The sequence below is a fragment of the Notamacropus eugenii genome, chromosome 1 (genome assembly GCF_028372415.1).
Source record: "Notamacropus eugenii isolate mMacEug1 chromosome 1, mMacEug1.pri_v2, whole genome shotgun sequence".
NCBI classification, from domain to species: domain Eukaryota; kingdom Metazoa; phylum Chordata; class Mammalia; order Diprotodontia; family Macropodidae; genus Notamacropus; species Notamacropus eugenii.
This window is the reverse complement of record NC_092872.1, coordinates 588,096,162-588,112,553: the sequence shown is the minus strand read 5'-3', so window position 1 is coordinate 588,112,553 and position 16,392 is coordinate 588,096,162. Positions and strand designations below refer to the sequence as shown.

At 36.4% G+C, this 16,392-nt stretch overlaps 1 protein-coding gene across 6 annotated transcripts in view; it reads left to right on the top strand.

Annotated features, from left to right (window-relative positions):
- Nucleotides 1–16,392, top strand: part of SEL1L2 (SEL1L2 adaptor subunit of SYVN1 ubiquitin ligase) — a 172,514-nt gene that overhangs the window by 96,331 nt on the left and 59,791 nt on the right. For all 6 annotated transcript variants that reach the window (XM_072634487.1, XM_072634483.1, XM_072634482.1 and 3 more), the window contains 3 exons: nt 10,919–10,972; nt 11,177–11,236; nt 11,345–11,426. In XM_072634487.1, the coding sequence (XP_072490588.1) occupies nt 10,919–10,972; nt 11,177–11,236; nt 11,345–11,426 (196 nt within the window). The remainder of the gene's footprint in view (nt 1–10,918; nt 10,973–11,176; nt 11,237–11,344; nt 11,427–16,392) is intronic.

Here is a 16,392-nt window from a genome sequence, read left to right as displayed (position 1 = left end):
CCAAAGAGAAAAGTAGGGCTCCGCTTCTTTTCTTTCCTCTCTCCCCTCCCCCTCTCTCCCCGCTTGTACTTCTACTTCCATTCCCTTAAGCTTAGCCTTCTTAGGAAATCTCCCCCTCTTCGTCCTAAGAAAGAAGACCCCCTGCACTTGTAACCGAAACCCTGTAATAAAGCTCAACCCCTGTTTGACTCTGGAACGTCCTTTCTCTCATATGTGCATCCGGCGTGGCCAGCCGAAGACCTCGGGAGGTGAGGTAAGAAAGACTTGGGTAGCCCAATACAGGCCTCTAGGCTTGGCATCTATCTTTCCCTACAAGAAAATAGAGGGTATGGGGATAAGAGAAGGGAGGGGTGTGATATAAGGGATGGCAGGTTGGGGGAAGGGGTAATTAGAATGCATGCTATCTTGGGGTAGGTGGAGGGGAGAGATGGGGAGAAAATTTGGAACTCAAAATCTTGTGGAAGTGTTTGTTGAAAACTAAAAATAAATTAATTTTTAAGATAAATTTAAAATAAAAAAATACCTTCAATTCTCAAATGATCATATATCTCAAAAGAAGAAGAGTCCTCATAGAAAAACCAGTAACTTGCAAATGTGTCTTCTGCTGTAACAGCAAAGACCCCTACATACACAGGAGAGCCTGCTGTACAGGTTCTTAGATCTGATTTTCTAAAAGGAAAGCAACTTTTGAGGGGTCAACAATCTACTTTAATCAAGCACATATATCATTCATTTAGTTCAGGGGGAAAAGTCAACATTCTGAACTTCAGAGAAAATACTAATAGAGAAATAAAGATCAACAGACAGGGCTTCCAACTGTCTGACGACAAACAATACATACATCACAGATCAACGATAGATCCAACTGTCTGACCATTATATACATACATAATTACCAGAGAGAGAAGCACCAACATCTGGGTTTTCAAAGCCAGGGGCTCCTTAGTGGCTACCCAGAGTCTTGTCTGACCAAACAAACACTTCCAATGAGTAAGCCCCAAAACAAAACCTTGTCTCAGAGTATATATACACTTTCAGAGCCAGAGGACATCACAATCCTTGAGAACCAGGGTCTCATTAGAAATTAACAAAAGGTGTGGGCCTTCCTATAAAACAAATATCCCCTAATCAAACTTCCCTTAATGGGCAGGCCCATTAATGGGTGAGGAAGATATTTAACTCTCATTAATTTAATTAACAATACACCCACTTAAATGTTCAATGCACACTCTCCCTAAAATGGTTTAAAATCTACAAAATGTTCTGGCTTAGCTTAATGTTATACCAGGTTCACTACAGACTTGCCAGGCCTAGAGGCCTGTGGGCTACCCGAGTCTTCTTACCTCACCTCCCGAGGTCTTCGATTGGCCAAACCGGATGCTCGTATGAGAGAAAGGACGTTCCAGAGTCGAACAAGGGTTGAGCTTTATTTCAGGGTCTAGTTACAAGTGCAGGAGAATTCTTCCTTAGGAGGGAGCGAAGAATCTCCCGAGGAGGCAAAGATCTTACAATAAGAGATTGGAAGTAGAAGTGTAAGTGGGGAGAGAGGGGGAGGGGAGAGAGGAGAGAGGAAAAGCGGAGCCTTGTTGTCCTCACCGCTCCGCGCCCCTCCGCCCAAGAGAACTTTCAGGCTTTCCTGATCCTACTTAGACTCTTCAGCAGCATAGTTTGCATCTGAATACTGTGCTGTTAGATAACAATAGTGTGCCCAGATCCGGGACAATCTCGAGGGCGGGGAGAGCTCTCTCCCATCACGTTTCTCACGGGAAGAGGCGGAAATACACGAGATAGCTTGGTTCACCTCGATTCCCAGTCGTTTCCTGGGGGGGTCTCGTGAGAACTCTAAGATTTAGAAGTTCCCACCTTTACCCACCCGAGACTGTCCACCTGGAATTGAGCTTCCATCCCCAGCACAGACTCATTTTCTTCTTCTTTTCATTGTTTTGTGGATCAATATTGTTTGTAATCTGCTATTCCTCCTCTATAATGTTTTGGAAATGACCTTATATTCTAAATCTGTATGATCCTTATCTGCTATACCTCTTCACCTGGCAAAGATATTAAATTCCTGCTTGTTGGGTAGAGGGGAGAGGCTATTAGCCTCTCTTGATTTTATCACTGTGACAGCTAAGAGCCAGACATCTGACAAGTGATAGCAAGAATCAATGTCTTTACCATTTTCCATTTTCTTGAACTGATTAAAAAAAACCAATTCAACATGGAACCTTTGAAATTTCACAAAATATCTTCTTATTTTTAATCTTTAATTTTCATTTCTTACTGATGTTTACCTTTACTCTAGCTAAAGATCTAACTACATATAGATAGGTAATTGTAAAATGACTCATCAACTGATTTCAGAAAAATCTGGACTTACATTAACTGATACAGAGTGAAGTGAGAAGAACCAGATGATTGTACATAGTAATAGCAATACTGTATAATGAATAACTATGAATGACAACTATTCTCAGAAATATAATAATATAAAATAATCCTAAAGGATTTAAATAATGAAAAATGTTATCCATCTACAAAGAAAGAATCAATAGATTCTGAATACAGACTGATGCATATTATTTTTCACTTTCTCTGTTTATTAGTTTATATTTGGTTCAAATTTTCTTCCACAAAATGACTAATATGGAAATATGTTTTACATGGTTTCATATGTATAACCTATATCAGATTGCTTACCATTTCAGAGCGAAGGAGGGGGAGAGAATTTGGAACTCAAAATTTTAAAAAACAAATGTAAAAAATGTTTTTACATGTAATTGGAGGAAAATGAAATATAATTTTTAAATGACTTACCAACAACTACATTTTTGCTAGTAAAATTATAGTAAATTTCATTTCTTGTGATATTTCACACTGCTTGTCACATCTGATACCTTCAGATTCTCCTCTTGGAGACAATATTCAGATATATAATCATTAACCTTCTGAGTAGGCTAAAGTTCTTTTGCCTTTTTTTATTCCCTAATCCCAAATGATATTTCTAATGTATTTCTTACCATTTCATCCCGTGCCCATCCTTTTATTGAAGTCACTTCATGTATATGACTATACTAAGCTGTATATAAATGAGCTGTATATAAACTTAATTTGGAGGGTCCTGTGAAGTTCTTCGTAGAATTTCTCTATTTTTATTATCTTTATTACAAGTTGGTACATACATTGGGATGATCAATGATGACCTGTTTGCTTTTTTTATATTCATCATGAGGACAATAAGACTAAGTGATCAAACGTCCCATGAAATTATATTGTTGTTTTAATGAAATCTATTCTTTTTTTTCTCTTCAGGGAGGAAAACCTTTGAGTGATTCTCCCATTTAATTATAAATTCTTCATGTCTTTTGGTCCCATTTCTAGTGAGAATACCAATGTGATTATAGTTTTATTCCAAAAATGTATCTATTTAACTGGTTACTATACAGATCATTCTTTATATGAATAATCTGTTTAATGAATGTTCTAAATTATCTAAGAACTTTATGAATCTTTGCATTATTCGCATGTCCTTTTTATGATGTTTTGCTACTATCACTGCAGAAGGAAGCAATTGCACAGGACTAAGGATCATTTTGCATTTTATTTGTTTCATGGATTTCTCTAGACAAAAAAACTCATCAGTGAGTGGACAGTTTTCTACTGACCAACCTTGTTTATCTGCGTATATGTTGAATTCTACCAGCAGAATATAAGTTCTTTGAGGACAGGAACTAGCACAGTGCCTTAGAGGGTAGGCATTTAGGAAAGTGCTTTACAAATACTGTGAATGATAGACTTCTCTGTGCTTTGCTGGGCTGGCATCCAATCAGCAAACATAATCTATTAACATGACCACACTGATGCCCATTTACTAAAAAAAAAGAAAACCCCAGTTATTATGTAGCATAGTGTATTAATATAGTGAAGGGGATAAGTAGGGAATGGGGGGATGATAGAAGGGAGGGCAAATATAGTGTATTAATATGAATAATTAATATAGTGTACAATATAGTGTATTAATATGGTGTATTAATATGAATAATTCATAGCAAATGTTATAATTTTAAAAGTTTTCCTTCTGTATATTGGATGCCTTTCCCCATTTTGCCTTTAACTTCTAGTTGACACTTAAAGCCATCATGTTTTTACTATACCAGTCCAGATGATGAAAACTAATTGTATTTCCCTTCAGAGCCTGCCAAAGTTGCTTTGAAAATGAGCACTAGAGTAGCACTAGATTAAATTATGTGGTTTATCCTGCATTTTCAAGGAGGACTGTGACATCAGGAAGATGATGCCATGACTTGTAAGTAAATTGGATTCAAGTGAGGAAGGACTGTGCAAAGTCACCAGTCTCACTTTCTCCTTTGGAGACATCTGGGTCCAATGGCCTAATATAGATCAGGACAACTGGAGATGGCCCAGAATGCAGTGGGAGACCTTGGCCTTTTTAAGCTAAGTTCTCGCTTTGACTGAGGCAATGCCCATTTGGTGATTAGGACTCTTTAAGAAGTAAACCAAAAGATGGATTGTTTAATACAAAAAAAAAAAAATCCGACTGGAGGGGAAGATCTTCAGCTCCTCAGCATTTCTAGCCAAAAGATAAATAAGTATTAAGTACATTCACCCTGAGGCATCAGGGCTCAAACATTAACATTAAGTTAATTAACCATTAAGACTGAATAATGAAGAGGTACTCTATACCCTGACATGACCCTGCACAGCTCATAGTCTCTTCTGGCATGAAAGTGCTTCACCTTAGAGTAGGATCTCTTTTGTTTAAAGACTAAGAATGGTCATTGAGGCAGCTAAGTGGTACCAGGGAATAGAATATTGAGCCTGGAGTTAGGAAGATCTAAGTTCAAATCTATCCTTAGATACTTACTATTTGTGTGACCCTAGGCAAGTAACCCAACCTCTGTCTGCCTGAGTTTCCTCAGCTGTAAAATAAAGATCCCAGAAGTGTTGTATCAAAAGAGATATTAGTACAGCACAATGTTTGGAATATAATAGTCAATAAATGCTTGTTTCCATCTTTCTTTCTGTTTCACAGAGGAGAAGAATAACTTGAAAAACTTATTTTTTTAATTGTCCTCTTTCTGAATTGATAACAAGTCTGGACTAAATGATCTTAGGGATCAACCTTAGACAGCCTTTCCTTCCAGGCCCATCATTCTCTAGTTCAAATATATTAATAAAAATTCCAAAATTCTTCCAGTGTATTTTTAGCCCAAAACTAACAAACATATTACTTTGCAGCTTGAGAAGAACCAAATTGAATCCTGGGCTTAGAGTCTAGAATTTGTTTTGTTTCTTTGTTTTGCAGTCAAAGATCTGGGTATTCCCTAGGCTCCAATCCAAATGGAGCAATGGCAATGGTCACAGATCCAAGTATTGCAAAGAAACAACTTAAAAAGCATATTTCTTTTGTTTGGTTAAAAAAGAGCACTCAGATGATGGCAGTGGAGGTACTGAGTTTCTTGAGGTCAGGATAGGAGTAGCATGCCTGCTGCATGCTGGAACATATCACATCATTGGGCGCTTCAGGTCATCACTTGGAAAAAATATAGATATATACAAGACATCATTGCTCATCCTGACACTGGGCTAGATGACAACAGTGACTTCCAATCAAAGGCTCTGGTGGGCATCTAATTGTAATTTTCTTTTGTGGTTTACTTGCTAAGGATGAATACCTCCTTATTAAAATGGACAAATAGTTTTTTTATTATCTTTCCAAAGTTTTACTAATTAGAAAACAGATTAGAAAATAGAGAATTTGAGAGTATCCTGTATCAGAAGCCAAAAAGAACACTGAAGATAGTTCCTTAAATAAAACTTATCAGGAATAATAATAGCTGACAAATAAGAGCATTTTAAGGTTTATAGAACACTTTACATACATCTAACCTGAGTCATACAAGAATTCTGTGAGTTAGATAAAGTACATATTGTTATACACCTTTGTCAGATGAGGGAAGTGTCATTTTTATTCTCATCTGACAGATGAGGCTTAAAGCAGTTAGGAAACTAACTTGATCATGACCATGTGCCCATGGTCACACAGCATCAGAGATCAAATTTAAATGTGTCTCCTGACTTCAGGTCCAGCACTTAATCTGCTCTGCCACACTGGGGCTTCAGCTTACAGAGAAAGCAAAATATCCTTGTATCTGTCATAAAAGTCAAATCCTGTACTTTCAAAAAAATTCACTTACCACAGATCTTATACATACATTAACTTTATTTTCACCAAAATCAACCAAAGAGAGGCTCTGAAAGAAGCTCATCCCTAAGGATATGGAGTCCACATGGAAAAACTGACACTTGATACATGTCCACCCCAAAATGGTTAATGTGAACTCTGCCTAAATGATTTTAAATGCACAAAATAGTAACTTATTAATGCACACTTAAAGAATATTTTAAGTACTGTACAATGTTCTCAAAGAATGACTGATGCTTCTCTAAAACACTAAAATTCTGATTCTCCCCTGACCTAGGCGCTGGGGAATCTTTATCTTCTTTGATGCAGTTTTCAGTTTGGGGGCCCAGTAAAGAGTTTGCTATTCTACCATTCTCTTTTTTTTTAGTGTGCTACACCAATATATTGGTATTTGCCACATAGATATAGTTACATTTTCTAACAAAAAATTATGCAAGATAGGACTAGAAGAGAAAAATATAAATAATGGTCAGAATACATCACCACTATTTCTACCAAAAAAAACCACCATCAGTAGTAATTTTAGAGCACATATTCTCGCCTCTCAGTTGTGTATCTTTGTTAAGGAAACTAAGGTTAAATGACTTGCTCCAGAGATAGAGGGAGTAAGGCTGAATTTGAATTCAGGTCTTCCTGACTCTAGACACACACTCTATCCACTGTACCACCTAGCTGCCTACACAAATCAGTATTTTGGATTTTAATGGCATGTGTCCACTTATAATCCCTTACTATGGGAGGTCTAATGATGCATAGAACCCTAACTTCCAGTTCGGAAAGCTGAAAAATGTTGTACATCGTCTTAAAATTCCAAGGTTAGCTTGCTGGCTCACTAAACATTTTATTTCCCCACTGATAGTTAACTTAATTTTACAATGTCTATCCTGAAGCCCTGGAAGCTGTTGTGTGTTTTTCCAAAGAGAGAAAATCCATGAGCCCTAATGCCCAAATGACTGCTCTTTTCATTAGGGCACATGCCAGAAACTTACTAGAAGTAAATTGAGCAAGTTCTGTGAAGCAATTTGCTACACGGGTTCACTGTGTGTGAATGGAAAACAGATGGCATGTGTAGATTCTAGGAAAGGAGGCCTGAAGATTGACAGTACTTATTAAGATTTATTATTTCATACATTGCTGAATCTAGTTGCTGCAGAAGAAATTCTCTGTGCCTTCTGTAGGGCCTTGAACAAATACATTAAATTCAATTCTTTTCCCGTGATGAAGCAAGCGGGCTGTTATATCCCCTCAGAAGCATTCCCTTAGTGTATTTACACAGGAGGAGGATGTGCCTGAACAACTACAGTGTCCGTCCATCACCCAATAGTGCTCTTTCCAATGATAAACCTTGCCACATATCTCCAGACAGACACATATGTACATATATATTTATCTGTGGATATATATGTGTGTGTGCATATATTACACACACACACACACACACACACACACACACACACACACACAGCACTAATCAATTCTTCTAAATGAATAAATTTTTTAATGCAAACCAAATCTTCCCAAAGGGAAAAAAGATGAACATTTTTAAATGTTGCTTCCTATTTCAAATGCAGTCTCTGACATAGTTTTCTACACCTGTAGATATTCAATACATATTCATTTAATTTAATTAAACCAGATAGAATGGAAAAGAGGAATGTGAATGTCTTGATCCCCTACTATCTTGTATGTGACTTTGCAAGAATGCTGATTAGCTCACACCTCCGTTTTTCTTCCTGTAATAAGTGGGTCATGACACTATCTCATGGGCATAAATAGCTGTAAGACCCTTTTATGCATATCAAGACTTTAGCTTTCCCTACAATTTATGCCTTTTTCTAGAGTCTGTCATTTTCTATGTTACAAATGGGCCAAGTTTCATCTATTTCAATAATTTCTCATAAACGCTTGTAATATATGCCATTGATTTCAAAAATAGGACCAAAGAGCAAGTGAAGTTTCCTATATATAAGATATTAAGGGCTGTTTAGGTTGAACCATTCTATTAGAGCAATTTCAGACATTAATAAGCAAAATGGGTATTATTTTGGGTAGGGAGAAGCTTCTCAGAACCCTGAATGCATACCACTCAGGAAGACATCTCCTCTGCCTTCTTGTAATGCCAGCCCTACTATCGGAATAATTCCACAGACAACGGTACTCACATCAAATGTTCCCTCCTCAGGTCTCTCCTGAATTGGCATAAGGACAATGATTAATCAATTTTCCCTGAGAAGGAGCTGCTATTGTCCATCACCCGGAAAATTAAAAAGGACCACCTTGTTCACAATTTATAGGTTTAAAGATTCATATTTATCGTTATTGCTGCTGCTATTAAAATAAACAATACCCTAATTTCCCTCAATTTCTTCTTATCTCTATGGTTACTCTTTTCTGTAATCTTCACTGGCTCCTTTTTCCTTCTCCCTCCCCAAAAGAGATATTTGTAAACACTGAGCATAGTGCCTGGCACATAGTAGGTGCGTGATAAATATCTATTCTTTCTGTATCCCTCCCCATTAAATGGGAGCATTTCCTAAGGCTCTGTCCCCTTTCTCTTTCCTCACTATTCTTTTCCCTTAGCAATCTGATTCATTCCAGGGACCTCAATGACCATCTCAGGGCAGATGACTCCTAAATCTGTGCCTTCAACCTCAGCCTTTGTCCTGAACTCCAGGCCTACATTTACAACATCTTACTGGTTACCTGCAGCTGGACCTCCTGCAAACATCTTAAACTCAGTGTGCCCCAAGTCGAATTCATTTGTTTGTTTTACCAGGGCCTAGGGTCTTGCACGTAGAAAATGCTTAATAAATGTTTGTTGACTTAATGAATTATCATTTATTAAACATATGCTAAGTGGGATGCATTGCACTAGATGGTAGGGATAGAAATGCAAAATTGAGATAGTTCCTGTCTTCCAGAGTCTTACATTCTAATGAAGGATAACAGCAAATGTTACACAAATGACTGGCAGCCATGGAAGAGAGTTTTGGTCTGGGATATCAAGGAGTTATGAGTGGAGCAATTATTATAACATGCTTTTTAATAGGCAGCAATTCTTTTATTAGTATTCTGACACCAAGAAGTGGAAAGTAGAGAGGTAGAATTTAGGGTATATGGGGACAGAACAAATAGCAAGAGGTTCAGGTAAGCTGGACAGGATGGTAAAAAATGGTCTGTAGACAGCTAGATTAAAGGGGTTAGGTGAGTTTGCCTTCACACATTCCCCAATCAAAACAGCTGAGCCCCATGGCAGAGTACCCGAACTGAGTGGATCAGCTCTCCTAGGAAGGTAGGAAATTGTCTTGGGAGTTCTGGTCCTGGTTTCCTTGGTAGGTGTTTGGATGGGACTCAATTCAATAATTCAGTTTTTGAATCATCTCCCTCTAAGACCTGACTTTCTCCTAATTTCCTTATTTCTGTTGATGGTAGGTACCACTACTATCCACCCAATCACTCATGCTTAAAAATTATGTCATCTTTAAACTATTATCTTTAACTCATTCTATCTGCACCATCCTCCATGTCCCATCGGTTGTTGAATTCCATTGCTTCTATGTCCACAGTCTCATGTCTGTGACCTCTTTTGCATGCCCATTGTCACCATGCTGATTAAGGGTCTCAACACCTTTATTTTTGCAATAGTCTCCAAATTAGTCTGAATTCTACTTCAAATCCAACTCCATACTCCTACCAGTATTATAATAATAATATATAACTCTGGTAATATCACTCCTCTGCTAAAAAACCTCATTAGCTCTCTACTGCCTCTGGAAAAAAATATATGTTCAAGGTTTTTTTTTAATAGCCTAAGCCTAATTTATCATTTTAACCATTTCATATTACAATACCTTACTCACACTACATTCCAGCTAAACCAGCCTACCCACCATTCTTGGTCATGTCTTTGCGTTTTCCATAATGTTGCCTTTACCTCAAGTCTGGAACAAACATTATTTCCATCTCCATCTGATGAATTCCTCACTTCTTTTCATAGCCTACTTCATATACTCAGTGAAGCCTTTACCAATTCCCTTAGCTATAAAGGAGATTTCTGTCTATAATTTTTTTTCATGTCTCTCCTACCACCACCACCAGCATTAGAATGTGAGTTTCTTGAGGACAGGAACTCTTGCCTTTTTTTGTATCCCCAGTGCTTGCCATGATACCTGGCATATAATAAGAATTTAATAAATGTGTATTGATTGATTGACTTGTTATTGACATTTTCTGCTTTTTTACATCATTACTTCCCATTAACTCCCCATCTCATACCTCCTCCATTGTACCAAAACAAATTGACACATTAACGCTGATGTCATAGATAACATTTTGTACCTATAGGCCACCATCTCTGTATTGAGGGAAGGGAAATGAATCCTTTGAAATAAAGACTGTTCCTTATATTCACCTGAATTTAGATGTCTGATGGTGTTGTTATCCTTCACATTATTGCAGTTATTTCATATGTTAATATTTTGATTTTTTATGCAAATGTAAACTATTGATAGTATGGGGTGTTGATTTCTTATTATTACTAATAATAGTTTCTAATCTAATAAATATATGACAGTAAATCAATAGGTAGAATTTAATTTTTTGAAAATACTAATTTTCAATCTATTTGAATACAGAAAAGAATATTTTGGAAGAATATTAATTCATTAAATTTTCCTCTGATTTGGGAAATTCTAGGCATTAGGATTTCTATCTTCATATGGAATAGGAATACAACATAACCAAGCTAAGGTATGATCCTTTTATCTTTTCTAGAATAAATTTGATTTTAGGAAAAGATGTTAAAAAAGGCCCAAAAGTAGAGCAAGAAAGGAAATATATTATTTACTTTGGTATGGGCTACAGTATTTATTGCAATGCTAATAATAAACATTTAGAAGCTAGGTTTTCCTCCATCTTGTAATTCTTCCAAAAATCTTGATTTCTTAATCCTAGGCGCTGGTATATTACACTTTTGGAAGTGCTGGAGGAAGCATGATGTCCCAAATGATTTTGGTTTGTAATTGACACATACCTATACCCCATTACCTAATACTATAAATACAACAGATACTCTATATCAAAACTTGAGGAATAATACATACTTTCTTATGTGTGTTTTAGGGGTACAGATATTTATCGGGAATCAATGTTCTACAGAATTGTGAAACTGCACTTTTCCATTACAAGAATGTAGCAAATTATAGTGAGTATTTTACATTTTATCTTAAGACAGATAGGAAATGTATTTTGAAAAATCATCCTGTTGGGCATGGTAGCACACAAGCCCATCATCCTAGCTACTGGGGAGACTGAAGCTAGAATTGGTCAGACTCTGGAGTTCTGAGCAGTGCTGGGCTATGCTGATCAGATGTCCACACTAAGTTAAGCAATAATATGATGAGCCCCTGTGATCAGGTGGCCTCCAGGATCCCCAACCAGGAGCAAACCTGCTCAGGTGAGAGACAGAGTGAGTTCAAGTTCACACTTTGATCAGAAGTGGGACTGAGGCTGTGAGTAGTCCCTGAACGTCTAACCTGGGTAAGATGGTGATACAGTCTTTAAATAAAAAATCATCTTAAGATTGTATAAATCCTATGATTTGTATCATATGATGTATTAAAAGGAGGCCATAATTTTAATTTATATTATATTTTTATATTTTCCAACATCATTGCAGCAACTACTTGTAATTCTTTTAAAACCACTTTTTTTTTGCAGTTTGAAATTAATATTCTCAGAACCACTAGGCATTTTTCTTAACATATACGCCCAGACAAATTTATTTTACTAATTCAGACTATATTCTTTTCTTAAATCAAAATGCTAAGTGCAACTTTAAGTAACTATAATAAGATAATACAAGAGAATATGATAGAATAGAACTGATAGTAGCACTTTTCAAAGTTATAATTATATAAAATGTGACCATTGGTTTCAGCCTAATAGAAATATGCAACACAAATTCAGATAATGCAGCTACTCAGGAGATCCTTTATTTGCATTAATTGGGCATTAATCAGGATCTGACTGTATTTATTAGAATACAAACTCTTTGCAGGCAAGGTCTGTCTTGTTTTTTTTATTTGAATCCCCATTGCTTAGCACAGTGTCTGATACTAGTAAGTATTTAATAAATGCCTTTTTTCATTTACATTCAAGGGAGATGAAAATTAAAAGGAAACATTTGTAGACTTTCTTACTGCAATAGAGAGTAACTTGTGAACTTTGAACAACCATATACACCTATCATGCTCTTGCTGATCTACCAAGAATAAAGCCTGGGCTATTACTAGTTCCTTAAAAAATTTTATAAATTAAGGTTACTGTGTCATACCTTAATCTTTGAAATTTTACTGGGACAAGTAGACAAGTAGTACTGCTTGTTTTAATACTGAAAAAGATCCATGATTTCATTAGTATGGGCACTTCCACTATGAACACAGTTCACAACCTTTCCACTGCTTAGTAGACTGTTTCATGAACTGCTGTAGCTGAAAAACATTTTATCACCAATGGCCAAACTCCCAGTAATGAGAGTCTCCACATTTAGCTAGGAGGACAGACAGTCTGTCTCCAGACTTATACTTGAAGCTTTTCCAGCTTGGTAGAGGCTGCCAAAGGTTGTGTTCCACTGCTATAGACTTTGAGAACCCAAGGTCACCTCCAAGCCAAGGTGAGCCATCAAAGGAAGGCTTGAGCAGGGAAAACAATTTAAGTAGTTCTATAGAATCCTCCTAAGGATTCGCTAAGGTGGGAATAATTATTCTGGAATATATGACATGTTTACATTTCTGCTATCAAAACAGCGAATAATTCATCTTTGTGAGTGTCAGAATATAAGGAAAATCCAATAGGGGGAAAAAAAGTGACTACTTTTGAATCTGAGATGTTATACATATATATATATGATAATTTCATATGCAAATTGGCCAAACATTATTATAAATACCACCTATTTACATAGTACCTTATGAAAAATTCAAAATATACATTTTGATTATATACATACAAGCACGTACATATTTCCAGGTTCATGGGAGTGCCAAAAGTTGGTCTCTAGGTAACTGCGGTTTTACTATAATTCCTTTTTCAAAATTTGTATTCTTGGTGGGAAAAGGAGGGCCTGGGTTGAAAAAGAATGAAGTCAGAAATTTGGCAGAATATCCTGAGGAGAAGCAGAAGGACTCTAGATAGAGGAAGAGGTGAGGACTTGAGTAGACACATTCCACTTCTGAGTTCAGTAGGGAAAAATTGAATGAGAGAAGGGGAAAGAGAAAGAAAGAAGAAAGTGGACAGAGAAAAGGGGAAAGAGAAGGAAAAGAAGAAAATAAAGGACAAAGAGGGGCTCAAAAGGAGAGGGAGGCAAAGGAAATCAGTCAAGGCAAAGGAAATTGGGTGTGCTCATCAATGTACTAACAAAATGAGGAGAGGTGAATGCCCCAGATACAAACAGTGCTTGCTAGAACAGTTTTTTAGCATATTTGGTCAGAAGAATTACAAGCAAATAAGGCAAAGGAGCTAAGATTGTGCTTGCAGCAAGTGGAAAGAACACTGACCAGCACAAGAATATGTGATGTTAGTCTTTCAACTGAGCTCGATAAGTTTGATCTACAAAATTCTGTCTGTCTCCCTCCTAGAAGAGGAGAGCTAAGCAAAGCCTCTCCATTTTGTAAATTATCAGTGAGCGTGCAATGTCCTTTAAAGAATGGAGATATATATAAAAGACAAATATAGCAAGGATTCCCAGGTCAGCAGGAAAAGCTATTGTGATTTTAGGCTCTATTAAGAAAGGCATAATATTATTTAAGCAAGGAAGGTTTTGTTTCAGTTTAGTTTTGGTTTGGATTTTTTAAATTGGGGGAGCGAGAAACAAGTGATGGTGACAAAGTATTTAAAAAACAGTAAAGAATAAAAGGGAAGTTCAGTGAGGGCTACAAAGGAACAGGAAAACTTAGAAAATTACTTGAAATATATCATATGCTTCAAAGAGTGAAGTTATTTATAGTAAAAATTCATGGTTTCATATGTAACTTTTTTATGTTCTTTTCATGCAATAATGTTTATAGTTCCTGGGTGTTTGTAAAGTATGGAAGAAGATAACACTTTTGAAAAAAACTTTTTAAATTAAAAAAAAGGGCATAGTATCCAGAACCAAAAAAGCAATTGTTCTATTGTATTTTGTTTAGCTTAAATCAGTTAATATGCAATTTAAGTGCCTTATGTAGCCTCCAAGTATTTATTAAATGCTTATTGTGCACCAGGCATTGTGCTGAAGTGTTATCACAGGCATGCATAAAGTTTGAGCAACATCTACTGGCATACCTTCACAGAGGCCAGAAGGACCAATCAGAAAAACCATTGGTCCTTCCCCTTCCTCTCTGAGACTTGTGAGCTATGGTTTTGAGTGAATGTAGATCCTCAGAGTATCTAGAACTAGTTTATTGAGTACCTGAGGATTGAATTCATCTGGAACAGGTAACTTGAATTCAGGAGAACAGTCCATAGGAATGTTCTCCCAGGATGTTCTGACATACCTGACCCCCAAACTGTGCCCACTTACAAATATTGTGTCCAATTCCAGTTATCTCCTTTTAGGAAGGATATTGATATATTAGAGAATGTCCATAGGAGAAAAACCAGATTACTGAAGGATCTTGAGATCATGTCAGCTGGAGATCAGTTGAAGGAAATGAAGATGTTAAACCTAGAAGAGGGAAGTTGGAGGCTACATGGTGGTTACCTTGAGTATTTAAGCAATATCATGTGGGGTGGAGGGGAGGATAAAGCTTGTTCTGCTTGACTCCATAGGGCTGAACTAGAAGTAATTAGTTGATGTTGCAGAGAGGTAGATTTAGATTTGATGTGAGCCAAAGCTTCCTCACAATTAGAAAGATCCTAAAGGGCATGGTTTGTTTTGGAAAGTAATGAGTTGCTTCTTACTAGAGGTCCTTGTGCAAAGGCTAGCTGACCACTTAGTGAAACACTATTTCATGTGGCTGCAGGCTGATTACATTAGTTTTATTGGGCACAACAGCACACTGCTGACTTATATTGGAAGTATTTTCCATTGATCTTCAGATGAGTCACTATCTAGCTTTAACCCCACCCCAATTTTTTTTAATTTTTAAAAAATATCTACTCTTGATCCCTCTCCCAAACCTATTTTGCATGTGTGGAGTTGGTTTGGGAGCCAAAATATGATACTTTGCATTTATCCCTATTAAGTTCAGTCCAAAGTTCTCAATTTGGGGAGTCCTTATCTTTGCTTTCCAGTGTGTACTATCTTTAAATCTGGTAAGCATTTATACCTTTATGCAAATTATTGATAAAAATGTTAAACAGCATAGGACCAAGCACATTTCCCTGGACCCACCTAGAGACTTCTAACTAATGACTATTCTCCAGGTCAACTATTTAATCATTTCCAAATTTCCCTAAAATACACTATTGCCTAGCCAACATTTCCTAAAATGCACTATTGCCTAGCCAACATTTCTACAATATTCATAAGAATATTATGAGATACTTTTCAAAATGTTTTGCTACATTGGGAAAGCAAGGAATCTATGGTGAAGGGAAGAATTTATGACTAAACCAGAGATAGAAAACATTATAAAATGCAAATGAATAATTTTGATTACATTAAATTATACAGGTTTTGCACAAACAAAACCAATGCAACCAAGATTGGAACCAAGAAGGAAAGGAGAAAGGTGGGAAACTGTTTTTACAGCCAATGTTTCTGATAAAAGTCTCATTTCTCAAATATAGAGAGAAATGAATCAAATTTATAAAAATACAAGTCACTCCCCAATTGATAAATGGTCAGAGGATATGAACAGACAGTTTTCAAAGAAATTCAAACTATATTACATGAAAAAATGTTCTAAATCATTATTGATTAGAGAAATGCACATTAAAACAATTATGAAGTACCACCTCACACCTGTCAGATTGGCTAATATGATAAAAAAAGGAAAATGATAAATGTTGGAGAAGATATCAGAAAATTAGAACACTAATGCATTGTTGGTGGAATTGTGAACTGATCCACCTATTCTGGAGAGTAATTTGGAACTTTTCCCAAAGAGTTATAAAACTGTATACCCTTTGATCCAACAATTCCACCCCTAGGTCTGTATCCCAAAGAGATCATAAAAAAGAAAAAA